This window comes from Patiria miniata, unplaced genomic scaffold (genome assembly GCF_015706575.1).
Source record: "Patiria miniata isolate m_02_andy unplaced genomic scaffold, ASM1570657v1 HiC_scaffold_23, whole genome shotgun sequence".
Classification (NCBI taxonomy): domain Eukaryota; kingdom Metazoa; phylum Echinodermata; class Asteroidea; order Valvatida; family Asterinidae; genus Patiria; species Patiria miniata.
The window spans coordinates 921,329-939,088 of record NW_024037062.1 but is presented as its reverse complement, the minus strand read 5'-3'; the positions used below and the strand labels follow the sequence as shown (position 1 = coordinate 939,088).

Sequence of the window (17,760 nt, the reverse complement as noted above, 5' to 3'; positions counted from 1 at the left end):
TGTCTGCCTTGAATGATGTCATAGTTTTGCTCATGAATATGGATATGAATGAATATAGATATTCATGAATATGGATATTCATGAATATGGATATTCATGAATATGGATATTCATCAATGTGGATATTCACAAATATGGATATTCATGAATATGGATATTCATGAATATGGATATTCATGAATGTGGATATTCACAAATATGAATATTCATGAATATTGATATAATAAATATGGATATTCATCCCGAAAATGCACAAAAACAACCTTGAAAGTGGCATTGTGAAAATTGAAAAAAAGTAAAATGGGACACAAAGGTGCATAATTTACAAGGATTGCATTAATGAAATTATTTTTTTCATGGGCCCTTTGCATTTTTTTCATTTGAAGCAACAAAAGTGCTCAGAATCTAAAGAAGGGTTCTTAACAACTAACCTGATGAAGTTTTAGCTCAGTGAATACTGTATATTCCGAGAAAACAATATTCTAGGATCTTGATTTCAATTCAAATGTTGCTGAGTCATGTTTTGAATTGCGCCTGAAATCAGCGTCCCTGACACGTTCTCATTCGGCCGATCGCAGCTACGCGAAGTCGCGCACTGAACCGACAAATTATAACAACCGAATGCGTGTGTGCGTCGCGTTAACGCTTGCGCACACCCATTCACGGCTTCGCCGACTTAAAAACGAGTTACTAATGGAAATTTCCAAAAAAGCATCTTTAGACGCATCTTTGGAAATGACCTTCTTTTATTGTTTTCGTCAAAATGACAGCATGCCAGAAAGAACCATTTCACAGGGAGTTTAGTGCCAGAAAGAACCATTTCACAGGGAGTTTAGTACCATTATCATCTTTAAACCAAGTGTGCTTTTCAACGATAATTTTCTCAGTTACTTTTTGGAAAGCTACAAATGATGCACTCCGAGAAGCACTATTTTGTATCAGTGAAAGTTTGTCAAAGTTTCTTTTCGACATTTTTTGCTGTTTTTGTTGTTGTTTCCTTCAGGTGTATCTAAGCGAAGCCCTGAGCACGACCTGCGAGAGTCCATGTTGAAACGCCGCAACAATTGGGAGCGTAGATGGGTGCTTGACAATCCTTTGATTTAGAACACATAAAGAAGACCTTGGGACCCAGACTAACATCTCACAGTGCGACTACTTTTTGCCCGTAGGGAAAAAAGGTTTATCGCATTAAAGGCGCATAGGTTCATTTGCTTTTCATGCATTTTGTTCGTTTCCAGAAATAACACCACTCAAAATCCAAAGAAGAATGTTCAAAACCTAACCTGTTGAAGTTTCAGCTCAGTGGATAGTACACTTTTTGCGTGAACATTGAAAAACAATGCACAACCTTTTGATCAGAAACATAAATTTGTCAATAGCACTCTATATTTTCAAAAAAACCTGTCAGTTGACTGATCATTGGAAATCACCTACATTTCTTGATTTCTTCTAAATGACAGCAAGCCAGACGGAATAATGTCACAGGGTGTTTAGTACCAGAACGTCTTTTAATCCAAGTAAGCTTTTCTGATAATAGTTCAGTCGGCTAGTTTTGGGATAAATTCAGAAATGACCCTATATGCCTTAACACAACTGTGGATCTTAACATACTTATTCCTACGACTAGGCACAGTTTAAATTTGTAGACTACTTAATAATTTTTTATCACTAGATTTTGTGATTGTATCATGAAAGACTACCATTATTCATATACATAAAATTTTGTAAGAAATTGATTTTGAAGTGAATAATTTTTTACTTGAGTACTCAGAGTAGTGTGTTTGCACAACAAAGAGGGCGCTATAAAAATGGCGTTTGCTGCCCTCTAGTGTTTCGAACATCTTCCACTCTTGAATTGATATTAGTAACTATGTATAAAATAAATCAACTCGTCCATTTTTGATGCACACATTCCTATTTAATGCAATAGCACTTTAATATTTTTTTTGTTACAAATACAGCTGTAGTGACTTACATGTACTTGCTTTGCAATTTTACTTGTTTTTTTAGAAAGGATTTGTAGACTTATTCTTGCTAAAGTTGCTTTACCCATGCTCTTAACAAGTTCAATTGTTTTTCAACTTAAATGTTTTATTCTAACCCCCCCCCCAAATCCCCCCCCCCCCAAATCCCCCCCCCCCTTCTTGGCCCTGCAAACCTTTGAATTTGTTATTTTTAAGCTCTAATAGGAGCTTCTTCATGTCACTTGGTGGTTGGCCGGTCGGTCGGTCGGTCTGTCTGTCTGTCTGTCCCTGAAAATTGACCAAAAGTATTTGACCAAAAATTGACCAAATGCCATGCCGTCGTCAGTAAATGCACTCTTGACAAAAGTATCGGGAAGAAAAACGAGCTTTATCCTGATCGATGCTCATGCGCGTCTATTTTGCGTATGTCTGTCCCCGGAAAATTGACCAAAAACGAGCCGCCTGAGTTTCCCATAAAATGTACCTACCAAATTTTAATTTAAAGACAAAAGCAAACAACGGCAATGAAATACTTAACAAAAATTGTTTGTAACAATTTGTAAAATTATGTTATTATGTAATGTTATAGTCATGTGGTATACAGCGGTGTTTTTATGGGAAACTTAGGGGCTTATTTTGGTCAATTTTCAGCGCCTGATTTTCGCGTGGGACGTCGGCCCGGGCTTGTACGCACAATCATTTCATGCAAGACTTCCATGCAAGGCGGCCAGAGCTTATTGTGCACTCGCACTTCTTTTGATTTTGGCCACGAACAGATCTGCCTTACGAACAGACTGGTTCCCGGTCCGTACATTATCGATGCTGAGTTTGGTGCTGGAACCAGCCATCCCCGTGAGAATGGAATAGTTGCCGGCTGCAATTAAATTTGTAATGTAATAAATCAATAACTAAACGAGGCAATTTTCTGTCAGTCGATGTCTTTTAAAAATGAATAACGTTATATTGCTAGAAAAAATAGCAATTTACAAAAGGAATTTATATTTTGGGATATGAAACTTGAAAAAAGCAAAGGGAATGCAACTTTGAACAATGAACAAGGTATGAAACTGAAAGATATTTTGCCAAAGCTTTATTAGCTGCTGCAAACAGACAAATTTTGCCGAGAACAGTGTGAATTATTAAAATTGTGTTTGCTTCAAAACCTGTGTGCAGAGGTGTGCTGTAGGCCTTGGGTTTGCTTAAAAACGCTGAATGAAAAAAATTCTTCCATTTCCAACAACTTCAAAAATGTGTGTAATTTCCCCCAAAATGTGCCTTCGTCTTTAATTACATTTATACCACTAATCTTTCTTTAAGAAATATGTATTTTTTTTTATCATTGTGACATGACTGTAATAAAAAGATATATTTTGCTTACTCAGAATATTTTTCAAAGTGAGTGTCGCGCTTATATAAATACGCAGTTAACATTGTATTTTGTTTTATAGAAAGTTTTTTACTTGAACTTTTGCTTCCATAGAAAATTAAAGTCCAAATAAAAGTTTGATTACTCGGAGAGTCGACTGAGAATGTGTTTTTGTTGCGGTTCTGTGTATGCAAGTGTTTGTGTGAAAGAAGATATATACGTAGAATATTAATAATTCATTAATTTCAAAAAAATGGAAAAGTACCATTTCAAAATAATGATCCAATGACATTTAGATTTATAACAGAAAAAAAAATAAATTGAAAGGTACAGAGTGCGTCTTTTCTTGTGTAAACAATTACAAAACAATGACTTGTCAAAGAGTTGTCATAGAATCACTCATTTTCTGATGATAATTAGATTATTCATTAATTAATTGCACATTGATTAAAAATTTATTAAGAGTTTAGATGCATTATTTCCATATAATTTATATTCCCTTTACACCAAGAGTATAACATTTCAACCGACCTTACTGGCAGCATAATCTGTAATTGTTGATGTGAAAAATATGAAAATTGATTATTGACATATGTGTATTGATTTTTTTTTTTTATCAAAGATTCATGATCTTTGTTTTTTTTAATTATTGATTGGAAATGAAACACACTAGCCACGTTTCATACATAGCGCCCTCTCGTGGTGATAATTATCGATCGGGCCGGGAGAAAAAGATCTAAAAATGGCGACTCTTTTGGGGTCCCAACGGGTGCAAATCCTGTGTACTTGCGGCCTTAGTTCGCCGATTACTAAACTTTATTTCTGCAAACATTGCTTGAAGCTGAGATGCGGACGTTGTGTCTCTCACGAGGTAAGAAGAATTGAGAAAGTCGAGTTATTCGTGTTGGTTCATTGTGGATTTTTTTTGGGACGAGGTGATTTTTGTCATTTTCGGTGTTTCCGCCCACCCACGGCACACATGGCACATGTCTGCACAAAATGATCGACACGTCACGATTAATAAATCAAGTAACAGACGTTAGGCTACAGTTTATCTTTACTTGCTCTGTTATCATTGACAATTTGTTGGTGGATCATCATGGGTACAAAAGACCAAACTGACAATAAAGTACGGTCCAGAAAATGTCTGGTCCACGTCCATTGCATTTGCATTCCATTGTCATGATTGTATTGCAAACTGCATGCAAAAATACATTTTGCATGTTTTTCGGGGGGGGGGGGGGGGGGGGGACGGGCAGGACGTTACCTTTTTTTGGGGGGGGGAGTGGGTTATGGTTCTCTTTGACTTAATAACAGCAAATTCATTTAGATTTTCATTGTACATTGTTGGATGTTGTGTGAAATCAAAAATGGGAAAGAATTAGCTTGCCAAAATAATGCCACCTTTGAGTAACTCCAGCTAGGCCTACTAAAAAGAATAAGCCACTTCAGAGGTTGTGTACAAAGTCTATGGAGAGTCAAGAAACATTTCTAAGTAGGCCCTAGGGCTAGGCCTATATCCTAACAAAATTGGAAATTATGTTTCTCAGTCCCAGATTCGTGTCTTTTCAACAATTTTTGCAATGAATGACCTTTATTGAGATGATATATGAAGAAAAAAATTGGCGTTGGGTTGCAACATTCTTTCCCAAACATGATGAGTATTAGTATTAGCATGGAGGATTCCTCCATGGTATTAGTGGACACCTAGCTGGAGTTACCCAGCCCTATATTTTTTCATTGGGTTGTCATTTAGGGCTGGAGGAAGTTTTTCACTTGGACCTGCAGCATTGGCAGGTCCAAAAAAAAATTTCAAAAATGTGCAATTTTGTCCCCATAACACACTGATTTCAACTGGGACTCACCCAAACCTTGCCTGGCATAACCATTACACAGGTCCTTGAAGAAGAAAAAAACGATCCACAATGAAGATTCAGCCTACAATTGCCGTGAAAAAAGGAGGCATAACCGACAGCCGTGCGGCCCTGATGATGCCCGGTGCTAGATTTGTGCACAAACAAACTGCAAAGCGCTGTCGATTACCATGCACACACAGCGAACCACCAGTCACACTTGCCAACTACACGGCGCGGCATGGCGCTGAAGCGCGCACCCGACGACTGTTTGATGCACTATTGCTGCACTAGCTATGAGGCTTCACTCGTATCACGGCAGAGGTAGAACGGCAGCCGAAGTTGGCCGACAAACGGTCGTCGGGTGCGCGCTTCAGCGCCATGCCGCGCCGGGCCGTACAGTTGGCATTGTTTTAGAGTGATTGACTTAGTTTTCAAGGGGTGGATTATTATAATCCAAATGCTAGAAACACGATATGTGATATCAAAGTAAATTAAAAGTATGTATGGAAATTATTCCAATCAAACTTTTTTCTGTCATTAGGTGGATTCCCACTATTGCCCCAACTGCCTGGAGAATATGCCCTCAGCTGAGGCAAGAATCAAGAGAAATCGGTATGCAGTTAGAATTCAGATTCTGAAGTGGGTTGTTCTCGACCAGACGTATGGGGGATATTTTGTTATGGCTGAGCACAGCTCCAATATGTCTTGAGCCACCACATATTTGCTTGCTATACTTGTGTCTGCAGCATAGTTTTATGCCACACTTTTGTCAATGGATATTTAACACCCATTAAAATGGGAGCTTCTGTGAAGAATGTTATCACTAATTTGCATTTTTAAAACTGTGTACACATCTGCTGATCTGCCATCTCGACAAAAAATATCATTTAGGGATGTTATTCATACTTATTAAAGGGAATATACATCATTTGCTTTTGCTGTAATTTTCAGAAATTGATGGAATTGGGGGGTTGGAAATATATAGCAAATATAGTTACACTGACTTTTTTGAGGTTTTGGGTTCGAAAATGCTATAAAAACCAAGAAAAACAATCATTTTCTTGTAGTCTGGTTCCCTGACTCCATTTAAGAAGAAACAGAGCAGTTTACATATATTGGGGAATTGTAAGGTCAGGGAACCAGTCTAGCTGGCTTGTACCCGTTCATAGGTGTGTAATCGATTGCAAACAAGTGCGATGGTCAACTGGGGCCAGTATTTGAAAAAAAGCCAGTTTTTTCCAACGCTGGTCGGCCGACCAGCGTTGGCAATCTATACACAAATACCACTTTTCTTGAAAATGACAGTATACCAGGTGCCATGATTTTACAGGATGCTTTACACTGTCATTCACTAACAGTCCTGCAAGGTATTTCAAAATGATTTGAGAGTTTTATTTTTTGATGTTTGCAAATGTTGTATTTTCCCTTTAAGCTCATTGTCAATTTTCAGCAGTGGCACCCAAATCTTTGACAGCAGCCAATTTAAATGCAAACTGGAGCACGCATTTTTCAGCTAGCATTTGAAACTTGATCAAATATATTTGAAGATTCGATAGAATTCAGCTTTAAACACGAGCAGCACTACTGTTGTTTACTTTGTAAATGTACTTGAAAGCATTCTGGCCCGTTCTTGTTTGTAAATATGCATCATTTTATGTTATTTGATTGAAATGTAGATAGTAGACACTTGAAGCAAATTCGTCACATAAAATCGGAACTTTAGGGTGGATTAAAAAGCATTTCAAAAATATATAAGGGAAGGAAAGACAAAAATCCCCAGAGAATTAGTAAATTTGAGTAGACAATCAAATTGTGTGTCAGTTTCAGTTGTCAAATGAACATATCAATTTGAGATACGTTTACAGATTTGTAGTAGAATAAACTTTTATTTCGCTGATTTCAGACCAAATAACAACATAAATTTGGCCTATATGTGATGCGATCAAGCTAAATGAGTCGTTTGTCGACCTCGGTCAAATTTTTTTATTACAGATTTGAAAAGAGCACAATCTCAGCATTACTGCTGTGAAAACACATGCTGATACCATCTTTAGTTTAAAAATATGCAAGTCGGAACACCAAGAGATGTGTCGAAGTGATGTGGCCCTATTTTGGCCTGTATCTCCAAATGAAAATTCCCGACAAACAACTCATGTAGCTTGATCGCATCACATATTTGGCTAATTTTGTTACATGCCAGCATTCAAATGTAGCATTCATCAAGATAAACAAAGTCACAAAAGATAATTTTTACATACCACCACTGCAATCCTTGTTACTTCTAACTGTTGTCTCTCCACTTTCAGTTGCCCAAACTGTCTAGACTGTCCGAGCTGCAAGCACACGCTATCGACGCGGGCCACCAGCATGGCAGTGCCGGACGCCAGTGATCCGTCCAAGGCAACCACGAAGAAGGTATACTACCTGGCTTGCGGATTCTGCCGCTGGACTTCAAGGGATGCTGGGATATCGGACAAGGAAGTGGGTAAGTGACGAAACGGTTCCTTGCCAGATTGAAAAATGAGGCCATTGGGTAGTTAAGGGCACCGGAGACCTGAACGCATGACACATGTATTCACCGTTGATATATCGATATTACTCGATTATTTGATATTATTTTAATACCGATATCGACGATGGCAATTTTTTAATAACATCGAAATATCAAAATTTTCGATAATGAGGAATGATATCAAAAATATCAAAAATGCGTCGCATTATCGTCAAAATAAGATTCTCGTTTGTGTTTAACGTTTGCTGTATAATAAACTAAAACTCGGCGTCAACGTGTGCTTGTGATGCAAAATTAAAAACAGCGCAAAATGCCAAGCGGTGTCGCTTTGTGCTCTGCGTTCGCTGGAATTCACGGTCTCCCTAATGTAAAACCTCAAAAGAAACCGCCCGTTCTGGACAAACTTGCAGTGCTGAGATTTGTTTTAAAAAGTTTGAGCAATATGCTACAGAGAAAGCCGTGGAGAATTGGGACTTAACATTTTTTTTGTCATCAAAGTGTCATCTTTATGGTGTATAACTTTTACATGGGATAATCGATATATTGGATATTCTCGATATTGGATTTTCGATATAATGGATTCTCTACGCACTGGCCGGTATCACACTTTTAATGGCTGTCCATACCATTTTGAGTCTGTGTTCAGACTACGCACTCCGTTCCTATCGGAGAACGAATATCCACTTTCAGGTTAGTCGAATCACCCAATTATTAGCCATGTTTTAAAACCAACAGGAATGTTATGGATAGAGGGCAGGGTTTAGAGTTTTTTGGAGGGAAAGTTTTGAATAACATGAGAACGAAGAAAACTAAAATGCAAAGCAAAATTAAAGATGGCGACCATAACTACAAAACCGCTGAAAGTGGCATTCGCTAGCTAAACTATATATGGAAAATGTGTCTATTTTATGCTTGACTAGTTTTGGTTAATAAAGCTCACTCATTTCTGTTTTTACTTGCAGCAAGCGGTGCGTGGGTTGAGCCAGCAAACGAACATACAAAGAGGGTAAATTACCTAACAATTTCTTTTGGTTGTATGTGAGTGATATAATGTTGAACTTAAGGTATCCCATTGTGTGATTGTTGATTCATTTATCACGAAAGTTGTAAAAACAGCCTCTGCTTGTGGTAATGTGCTTCAGAATATTATTGGATGTAATTTTCAAGAAATAACGGGGAATTTTGCAGGATTGGGGCTGTATGCAATTTTTACATGGAGGCAGTGGGAAGATTTTGCAGGATTGAGGTTGCATCCTAGCAACAATGCCTAGGGAGTTAAGGCTAAAGTTGTGAAAGGATTTTGAATTAACTGGTGGTAATTCTAATTTTTATTTTTTGAACAGTTAGTTTTTGGTCAAGTACGTCCTCTCAAATCTGATTTCGTTTTTTTTTTCCAAATAGATCCGAGAGCTCCTTGACTTCTACCGACAGCTGGCGGGCCGCGAAAAGATCGAACGGGAGAAGAAGAAGTACACTCGTCGGCGGACGTACTTCCACATTCAGGAGAAACTATCGGCTCCCACCTCCTCCGGAACACGACGTAGTAGCGGATTGCTGACGGCACTCTCCAGCTTCAAGTGAGATAAACTTACCTTTTACCTTTTTTTTTTCCAACCAACTGGCGTTGGTGCGAACTTAAAATTGCTTAGCTACGGAAGTTGCTTAGCTATGCTTATCTCACATAGGTCGAAGTGGTTGGCCTAGTAAACTAAATTTTCTTGATAATACTTGATAATAATGAATACCATGAAATTTTTTGGGACAGTATACCATGGACTCTCAAAATCCAATACCAATGATTCCTACGCTTAAAGCTACAGTCCATCGTTTGTAATTTGTGCATTTTGTTCGTTTGAAGCAACAAAAGTGTTCAAAATCTAATGAAGGATACTGAGCAACTAACCTGATGAAGTTTCAGCTCAGCTTCAGCTGTACATTCCGAGAAAAACAGCATTCTAAGATCTCAAATTCAAATCAAAAGTTACTGAATCATATTTTGAATTGTTTTGAATTGCAGCTATACGCGACGTAGCGCACTGATCCGACGAATTATAACAACCGCGCGCGCGTGTGCATCGTTCCAATATTTGTGCGTGCTGCGCTGAATAACAAAACGAACTACTAATTTAAATTTTCCTACGGTGCTTCTTAAGAATCACTGTTGGAAATGCCTTCTTTCGTTAATTACTTCAAAATGACAGCTTCCCAGAAAGAATCATTTCACAGGGAGTTTAGTTTCCTTACTATCTTTCAACCAAGTATGTTTTTCAACAATAATTACGCCAGTTACTTTTCGGATGGCTGCAAATGATGGACTATAGCTTTAACCCCATGTGATTTACCACCAAGACAAGGAAACCACCCCTAAATCCTCAAAATACAAAGGTCCGCTCTGATGCATAACCAAGCCAATGTTGGACTGTACCATTTCAGTTTGAAGGAGGGAGAGCAGGCAGAGGAGGTGACCATCAAAGTCATTGAGCCTATGGAGGATGCGGACCCGGTCCCAGCCAAATACTTCACCCAGCCGGTCATTCTGGAGAAAGGTAGGATTGTCGATGGTTCTACTCCCTCCCCCACTGACACAACCCTTAAACTCCGCCCAGAAAAGAGTAATGAAAACTGCCTTTCAGTAATATTAAAGCTACAGTCCATCATTTGTAATTTGTGCATTTTGTTCATTTGAAGCAACAAAAGAGTTCAAAATCTAATGAAGGATACTGAGCAACTAACCTGATGAAGTTTCAGCTAAGCTTCAGCTGTTCATTCCGAGAAAAGCAGCATTCTAAGATCTCAATATCAAATCAAAAGTTACTGATCATGTTTCGAATTGTTTTGAATTGCAGCTATACGCAACGTAGCGCACTGATCCGACGAATTATAACAACCGCGCGTGCGTGTGCGTCGTTCCAATACTTGTGCGCGCTGCGCTGAATAACAAAACGAACTACTAATTTAAATTTTCCTACGGTGCTTCTTAAGAATCACCGTTGGAAATGCCTTCTTTCGTTGATTACTTCAAAATGACAGCTTCCCAGAAAGAATAATTTCACAGGGAGTTTAGTTCCATTACTATCTTTCAACTAAGTTTGTTTTTCAACAATAATTACGCCAGTTACTTTTCGGATGGCTGCAAATGATGGACTATAGCTTTAACCCTAACTTTGCAAAACGCGACACAGTGCAACAGGTTGTAAAAGTCTGTGGCACCTTGCTGCATCGAGCCATCAACACCAGAGAATAAACAGCCAATTCTGAGACAATGAGAGCTAGTCCCATTGAACGATGCCACAGTTGTGTCCTGCTGCATTCAGTGACCACAGACTCTGAGGCAGTTAGGCCTTGGGGAGTTTTGACCTGTTGGATCTTGCTGCACTGGGCAGGGTTCTCACTTTGACATGTGTTGCACGTTGTTGACTAGTTGAGCAAGGGAATTTAGCCAAAATGTCCCATATGGAGGTTTAAAGGTTTACAAAAAGAAAATTGAAACATTTGAGGTAATTAGTTAATAGTGAAAGACAAAGAGATTGACAAATGAAAGAATTGACCAAATGGGGAATCTCTAACATAGGGCTGAATGGCTCAGTTGGTAGAGCACCGGAACGGCAATCTGGTTGTCGCAGGTTCAAACCCTGCTCCAGTCAATTTCTTTGTTTAACTTGAAAATTACTGAATATAATGCTTAATAGACACAGTTTCACATTTTCTTTCAAACTGTAAACTAACATTCCCTCCCCAAAACCATCACTTATGAACATTTCTCAAAGTTGAATAGGGCTGTCTTCCATCAGACGCCATTTCCTGTTAAATTTGTCAGAATCTCTTTCAAAAATGGATTGTTTGTTTTGATGGATGATTTCTCCCTCGGTCTAGTTCCCAGCATCCGCCAGCGTTTCTTACAGCCTGAGATGTCAGCGTCCATTGTCAATGATCTGTATCCAAGACACAAACATCTGCTCATCAAACGCTCTCAAAGATGCAGGGTGAGTTGGCTGACAGTGTCCCACTAAACCAGTACTGGGCAGTCGGGCGGTGGTATCCACTCATAAAATTTTCTGGTAATGAAACCAAGGATTCCTCAAAAGCACCCCAGGCACTGTAGCTCGCAAGCCTGAAGAAACCTGTAGAGAGAAGACAATGAAAAGACATTACAGTTTTAGAGATGGGAGGAAAACCCCAGAGTAATGTTCTAGGATAAAACCCACGGAATCAGGCAGGGACTGAAAACCCAATCCACATATTGGCCCAGGCGGGATTCGAACCCTGGTCACAGCGGTGGACAGCAAGGAAAGAACGCTCCACCAACCTGGCTCCCCTAGATCAACCCTCCTAGTCTTCTGGATTTGGTTTTCAGTCCCTGCCTGATTCGGTGGGTTTTCCCTTGAACAGCATTCTGGGTTTGGTTCCCACCTCTAAAACCGTAACACTTGAAGTTTTGCAACTTCACTTTTGCCAAAAGTGTTAGTATCCACATTTCAAATTCCTTGAAGTAATCTTCTGTGGAGTATGGATAACACTTCAAATCCCTACACAATTCTTGTGTGTGGTTAAGCTCAGGGCAAGCAGGCAGATTCAGTCACGCTTCACTGCTCTCCACAGTGCTGTTTTGTGTGCAGTGACTCTCTGTGACACAGTTACTGTAACACTTCATATCCCTTCACCTAAAACGGACCTGCAGGGTTTTAAAGGGTTTTACATATTGCTCTGAATATTGACGTCCAACTAGGAGATTAAAATTTGCTTCACCATACATTCTGAAGCGCCTCAAATTGCCTGAAGAAAATGCACCATGTTTACCTCGTGCACTTTATTGCAGCCGAAACGACATGCTCCAAGAAATCCAAAACTAATCCTATGATAAACGAATGAGCAAACTCCGAATCACTCCATATGGAGGGCATTGACATCTCCAACTAACTAGACAGGCATGCAACTTTTCCTCGGATCCGCTGATTTCCTCTTTTTTTAGTTCTCATGAATGCCTTTACAAATTGAAAAACACTTTACAAAGTCTTGTGTGTTTTGGAGTTTCCTTATTTTTTTTCTAAATTCCCATTTGCATGCCTGACTAGAGAACACAACTTTGTCTAATTCCGCACTTCCTTTTTTTTTCATTTTTATTATCGACAGGACTGCGAGCATAATCTGAGCAAACCAGAATTCAACCCTTCCTCCATCAAGTTCAAGATTCAACTCATCGCAATGTAAGACAACTGTTGTGTTTCTTAACTCACCTTTTAAGGTTCTTCACTTTGAAATCATAACCAGAAATCCCCAACGTTTTCAGGTTCCGTTGTGGGCATGCAACAAGTTGCACAGATTTATAGAAACTTAGTCGGCGACATTGTGTTTTGCATGTGGAGTGTCATGGTCTCATGGGCTTGGGCATCAAACCCAAGGTCTGTGGGTAATTCTGCAGGTTGTGGGTTCGAGTCCAGCCTGGGGTTGCACTGCGTGTGCCCTTGGGCAAGGCATTTTGTCACTCATTGCTTCTCCCCACCCAGGAGTAGATGGGTACCTGTGAGGGCAGAGATGGTTATTGTGGTTGATTTTAGCTGCTTTGCGCCGCAATGGCTGCATCAAGCTTCCCAGGGAGCTGAGATTGTCTTGGGAATGTTTTCATTAGCTTGATGAGCATCTGGACATGTGCTCCTTATAAATTCATAGAGTTATCATAAGCATTCCCGTTCCCATTCCCATTTCAAGAAGACATTTATAACATACTGCTTTAGAGAAATACATCCAGAAATAAAAGAAATCTGGTGAATAGCAAGATAACAAAATCAATAAATATGTCTCAAAAAATAATAAAAGTAAAAATACGCTTTGACGTCTACCCAATATCCGTCTGTCCATACACCCATAGGCATCACATCCCCGATGTCCGTATCTTCCTGGTCCCCAAGTTGAACTACCAGCGAGAGAGCGTGGTCACTCTCCTACTGACCAACCCAGTCCAGAACGCCACGACCGTCCAGCTAGAGGCACCGGAGAAGACAGATGAAGACAACGACGTGGCGACGGCCAAGGTAAAACCTAGCGTAGCTGAAAATACTTGCAGGCTTTCAAGTTTTCCTAATTTTCCTATTTTTTTTTTTTACCTTGCTCCTACTTTTCCTTGCCAAACTGGAAGGCTGAAAGGGATTAGTGTCTCTTGCTTCCAATTGGCTCATGGAAGATGGGCTTCTAAGATTCCAAAAGCAGCATAGGAATGGTCATGGAAAGCTCTAATTTTGTCCTGGAAAAGTCATTTTCAATATTTTTGAGGAAACCCTTTACAATGTATACTTTGTGACTGATTCTGTTCCGTAATAGTTTTGCCATTAATTAACCCTAACTCCCTAGGGGGTGTGCAAAATTATATTGAAATTGGAGGATTCAGGACTGTTACAGCTATGTCATTTTCTTCTGTGCCATCTATTTTTTAAATGTTTTAATTATTTTGATTGTCTTTGATTATCTTTGCTGAAGGTGATCGTACCAGATGAGGAATTGATTCTTGCCGCTAAGGATGACACCACGGAGTTTGACGATTCGTCTTCAGACACCAAAGATTACGACGACAAACCAGAGTAAGAAAGAAAACCATGGATTCTATTATTTAGAACTTCAAAACTTCAGAAAGATTAGGCTCGCTTTGGTAGTTTTTAAACTTCATTAGGATCGTGCTTCTGCGGATCCATATTGCCAATGAAGACATTTGTAATGTCTCTTCGTATTTTTGTTTTTCTGTTGTAGGTTTGTCCATTTCCGGAAGGCTCACAAACTTGGGATTCTTGTCAAAGTGACTCCGCTAAAGGCCGTTGGAGATGTCATTGTAAGTACTGGAATATTATTACTTTATTTTTCTTCCGTGGTCCAGAGTTGTTATGAGTCACAAATCATCCAGTTCGAAGTTAAAGTATTTAGCTGTTCACTAGCCCCATAAATGTGGCCAATTTACTGGACTACCTCCGTACATAAAGGCCACACTTCCACCGTGTACAAAAACATGTCGAACTTTGCCAAATTGTGTTTTTCACATTTAGGCTTAGTTTGTGCTACCTTTTTCAGATGTCTAATTTTCGTGAAATTTCATGTTGAAATTTTGATATGCAAGCGTGTACTAACGAATCTGGAAATTTCACAAAAACTAGACATCTGAAAAAGGCAGCACTTTCTGATTAGCCTATAAAGAGGGTGAGTATGCTTCTAAAGCAAAAATAAACTACAAACTAAGCCTAAATGTGAAAATCAAAATTTGACAAAGTTCTACATGTTTTTTGTACATGGTGGAAGTGTGGCCTTTATTTACGGAGGTAGTCCAGTAAATTGGCCGCATTTTATGGGGCTAGCTGCTCACATGAATTGTGCCAGTGACCATGGTGACATTCTATATGTTACTGTTCATTACATGTTACTTGTCAGTGTTTACGTGATTTGCTTTGTGCTTGACCTGTGATGGACTTGCGCTTGACGTAAGGTTGACGTAAGATTGACGTAAGATTGACTAGTGATCGACTGGTGATTGACTTGTGATTGAGTTCTGACAGATTGAATTAAATCACAATGTTTGACTTGTGATTTGACTTGTAATTGGTGTTTGATTGACTTGTGGTTAATTTGTGACTGACGTATGATTGACTTATGATCGAGTTGTGATGGAAGTGCAATCAACTTGTGTTTAACTTGTGATTCAACTTTTGATTAGTGTACTATTGACTTATGATTGACTTGCGATTATAATGACTCAAGTCAATGACTCGACTCGAGTCCGACTCGAGTCACATTTTTGGTGACTCGACTCGACTCAACTCGAGTCCCTAAGGGTAAATGACTTGACTTGACTCGAGTCGCTGCGAGCAAATGACTCGATTCGACTCGAGTCACTCATCAGAAGACTCGACTCGACTCGAGCGAAGGCTAATAAGACTCGAGTCCCAAAAATAAAAGCAAAACGTTGCGAAAAGTATTTGCAATGACTTATGGTGCAAAGTTCATGTTCACGTTACTTTGTGAATAGCAGCCGCGTGTCATGTACAAACATACGTGTCACAGACTCCCACCTCATGGTTCTAGAACGCACAAAATACTATCCAGGAACTGGATTTTAAATCTTCCAATTCGCTGTTTCATCGTTGGCTTTGGGCAATTTCTTAAAAAGCTCTTGTATTTGAACACAAGCTAAACTTATGGTCTCCTTTTGTGAATGTTGGTATAGTGTTCAAATATTCGTGACTCGAATTGACTCGAGCTAAATATTTGACTCGACTCGATTTGACTGGAGCTAAATATTTGACTCGACTAGATTCGACTCGACCTTTTGACCTAATGACTCGACTCGAGTCACTTCTTTAAGATGACTCGACTCGACTCGAGTCACTTCTTTGAAATGACTCGACCCGAGTCACAAAAATCAGTGACTCGTTACAACTCTGGTAATTGATAATGATTGACTTGTGATTTGGGTTGTGATTGACCAGAAACTATCTCTGTCATATTCTGCTAACCTTTCCAGATTGCTTTCAATCTCAAGTATGAGTACAAGAACGCCACGCCTTCCCTACGCAGCTCCACGGAGACCCAGAGCGAAGTGGAGACGGTCTGGTTGGAGCATCCCGTCTCTGTCAATCTAGGAGCACTGGCCCAGAACCAGTGAAGCAATCACGGAAAAAAAAGCTTCCCTGATTTTATCTCCTCATTCAATAGGTTACAGATAGGACAGGTGTCATGTTTGCGTTATTTCCACTTGCTATAACCAATTTGGCAACTGAATATGTATGAGGTATATTCATAAAACATGTCATAATATAGTTGATTCTTGTACACCAGCACTTACGAAAAAAATCTATCAGAGCTTTTGGCAACCATCTGACAGTAGCATGCTAACCTAAAGCACTTTATGTATTTCATGGTGTGGATGTTCTAACAATTGCACACCAGAGATTTCTATTGTTGCGTTACCAATTTAAGCAAAGTTTCCATGTAAGGTTAGTGTGTCTGTCGCTGTGCTCGCTGCTAAACTTCTCCATGCTGCTTAACTTATCCGACAAGGGCCCTGTTAGCAGAAAATCTTGTGCTTAGCATGAAGTCAGTTTAAAAAAAATTTGGGTTCATGTGGATGACCCCCCCAAAATGTTCCAGACGCGTGCATCATACGCACATGTACGCATGTCAGAGTTTCGTGCACGCAGGTTGAATATTAATCACAGCTTTGATTGGTCGCTACACCATTAGGCCAGGACGAATTGAACGGTCTGTTGCAAATGTAGTAGATTTTTGCTAAATTAAGCAAAATATAAGAAAGAGTTGAACTATCTTGTACATTATTCTCTGCATGCCGCTGTCTTGTAAGATAAGAAGTTTATGTATATTTATGTGTATGTGTGTATGTAAAGTAAGTAAAGTCTGTCATGAGCCAATGTGGCCCATCAGGCCGGCGTTTATCACCGGTTTTAGTAGCATGAAACGACTGAGAATACTTCTATTGCCCCTGGATGGGATGCTAGTCCATCGCAGGTTACTCCCCAGCTAATGCCGGTACCCATTTATACTCCTGGGTGGAGAGAGGCAAGTGGGGTAAAGTGGCTTGCCCAAGGACACAACATAATGACCAGCAGCTGGATTCGAACCCCTGACCCTCTGATCATGAGTCACGAACCCTAACCACTAGGCACACTCCCCATACGTGTGTATGACTATGACAATAATGTGCATGCGTAGATATGGTATCTATACAGTGAAATGTTCCCCATTCACAATAGTTATAGTGCAATCAATTGGATAAACAAATACTTATGACTTACAGTAAGGGAATGAGTCACTAGATGAACTTAACAGAATTTCGATATTTTTTTGCTCAAATGACATTTAGGGTTTTTACCAAGACGTTTCTGTTCTTATGATGTCTCATGAGATTATGACTGAAGTAAGTTGAAATGATAGCAAATAATGATCCAAAATTTTTTTTTTTTTTAATTTGGGTCAAAACTCAGTCTTGGACTTGCATGGTTTATATACTGCGATCATATAAAGAAAAAGATGTGAACATAAATGTTCATTATGTGTAAAAAAGTACTGTGG

At 39.4% G+C, this 17,760-nt stretch overlaps 2 protein-coding genes across 2 annotated transcripts in view; both read left to right on the top strand.

Annotated features, from left to right (window-relative positions):
- Window positions 1–1,974, top strand: part of LOC119731158 — a 39,343-nt gene extending 37,369 nt beyond the window's left edge. The window contains exon 19 of the mRNA XM_038204204.1: window positions 1,004–1,974. Within this exon, the coding sequence (XP_038060132.1) occupies window positions 1,004–1,104 (101 nt within the window). The 3' untranslated portion in view covers window positions 1,105–1,974. The remainder of the gene's footprint in view (window positions 1–1,003) is intronic.
- Window positions 1,975–4,029: 2,055 nt separating this feature from the next.
- On the top strand, window positions 4,030–16,358 carry LOC119731299 (dynactin subunit 4-like). The gene is made up of 12 exons (XM_038204446.1): window positions 4,030–4,201; window positions 5,728–5,798; window positions 7,493–7,671; window positions 8,661–8,704; window positions 9,100–9,275; window positions 10,132–10,244; window positions 11,572–11,681; window positions 12,829–12,902; window positions 13,565–13,727; window positions 14,170–14,270; window positions 14,437–14,515; window positions 16,196–16,358. Exons 1-12 carry the CDS (start codon window positions 4,073–4,075, stop codon window positions 16,334–16,336), a joined length of 1,380 nt encoding a protein of 459 aa, XP_038060374.1. The 5' UTR covers window positions 4,030–4,072; the 3' UTR covers window positions 16,337–16,358.
- The last annotated feature ends 1,402 nt before the right edge of the window (window positions 16,359–17,760 follow it).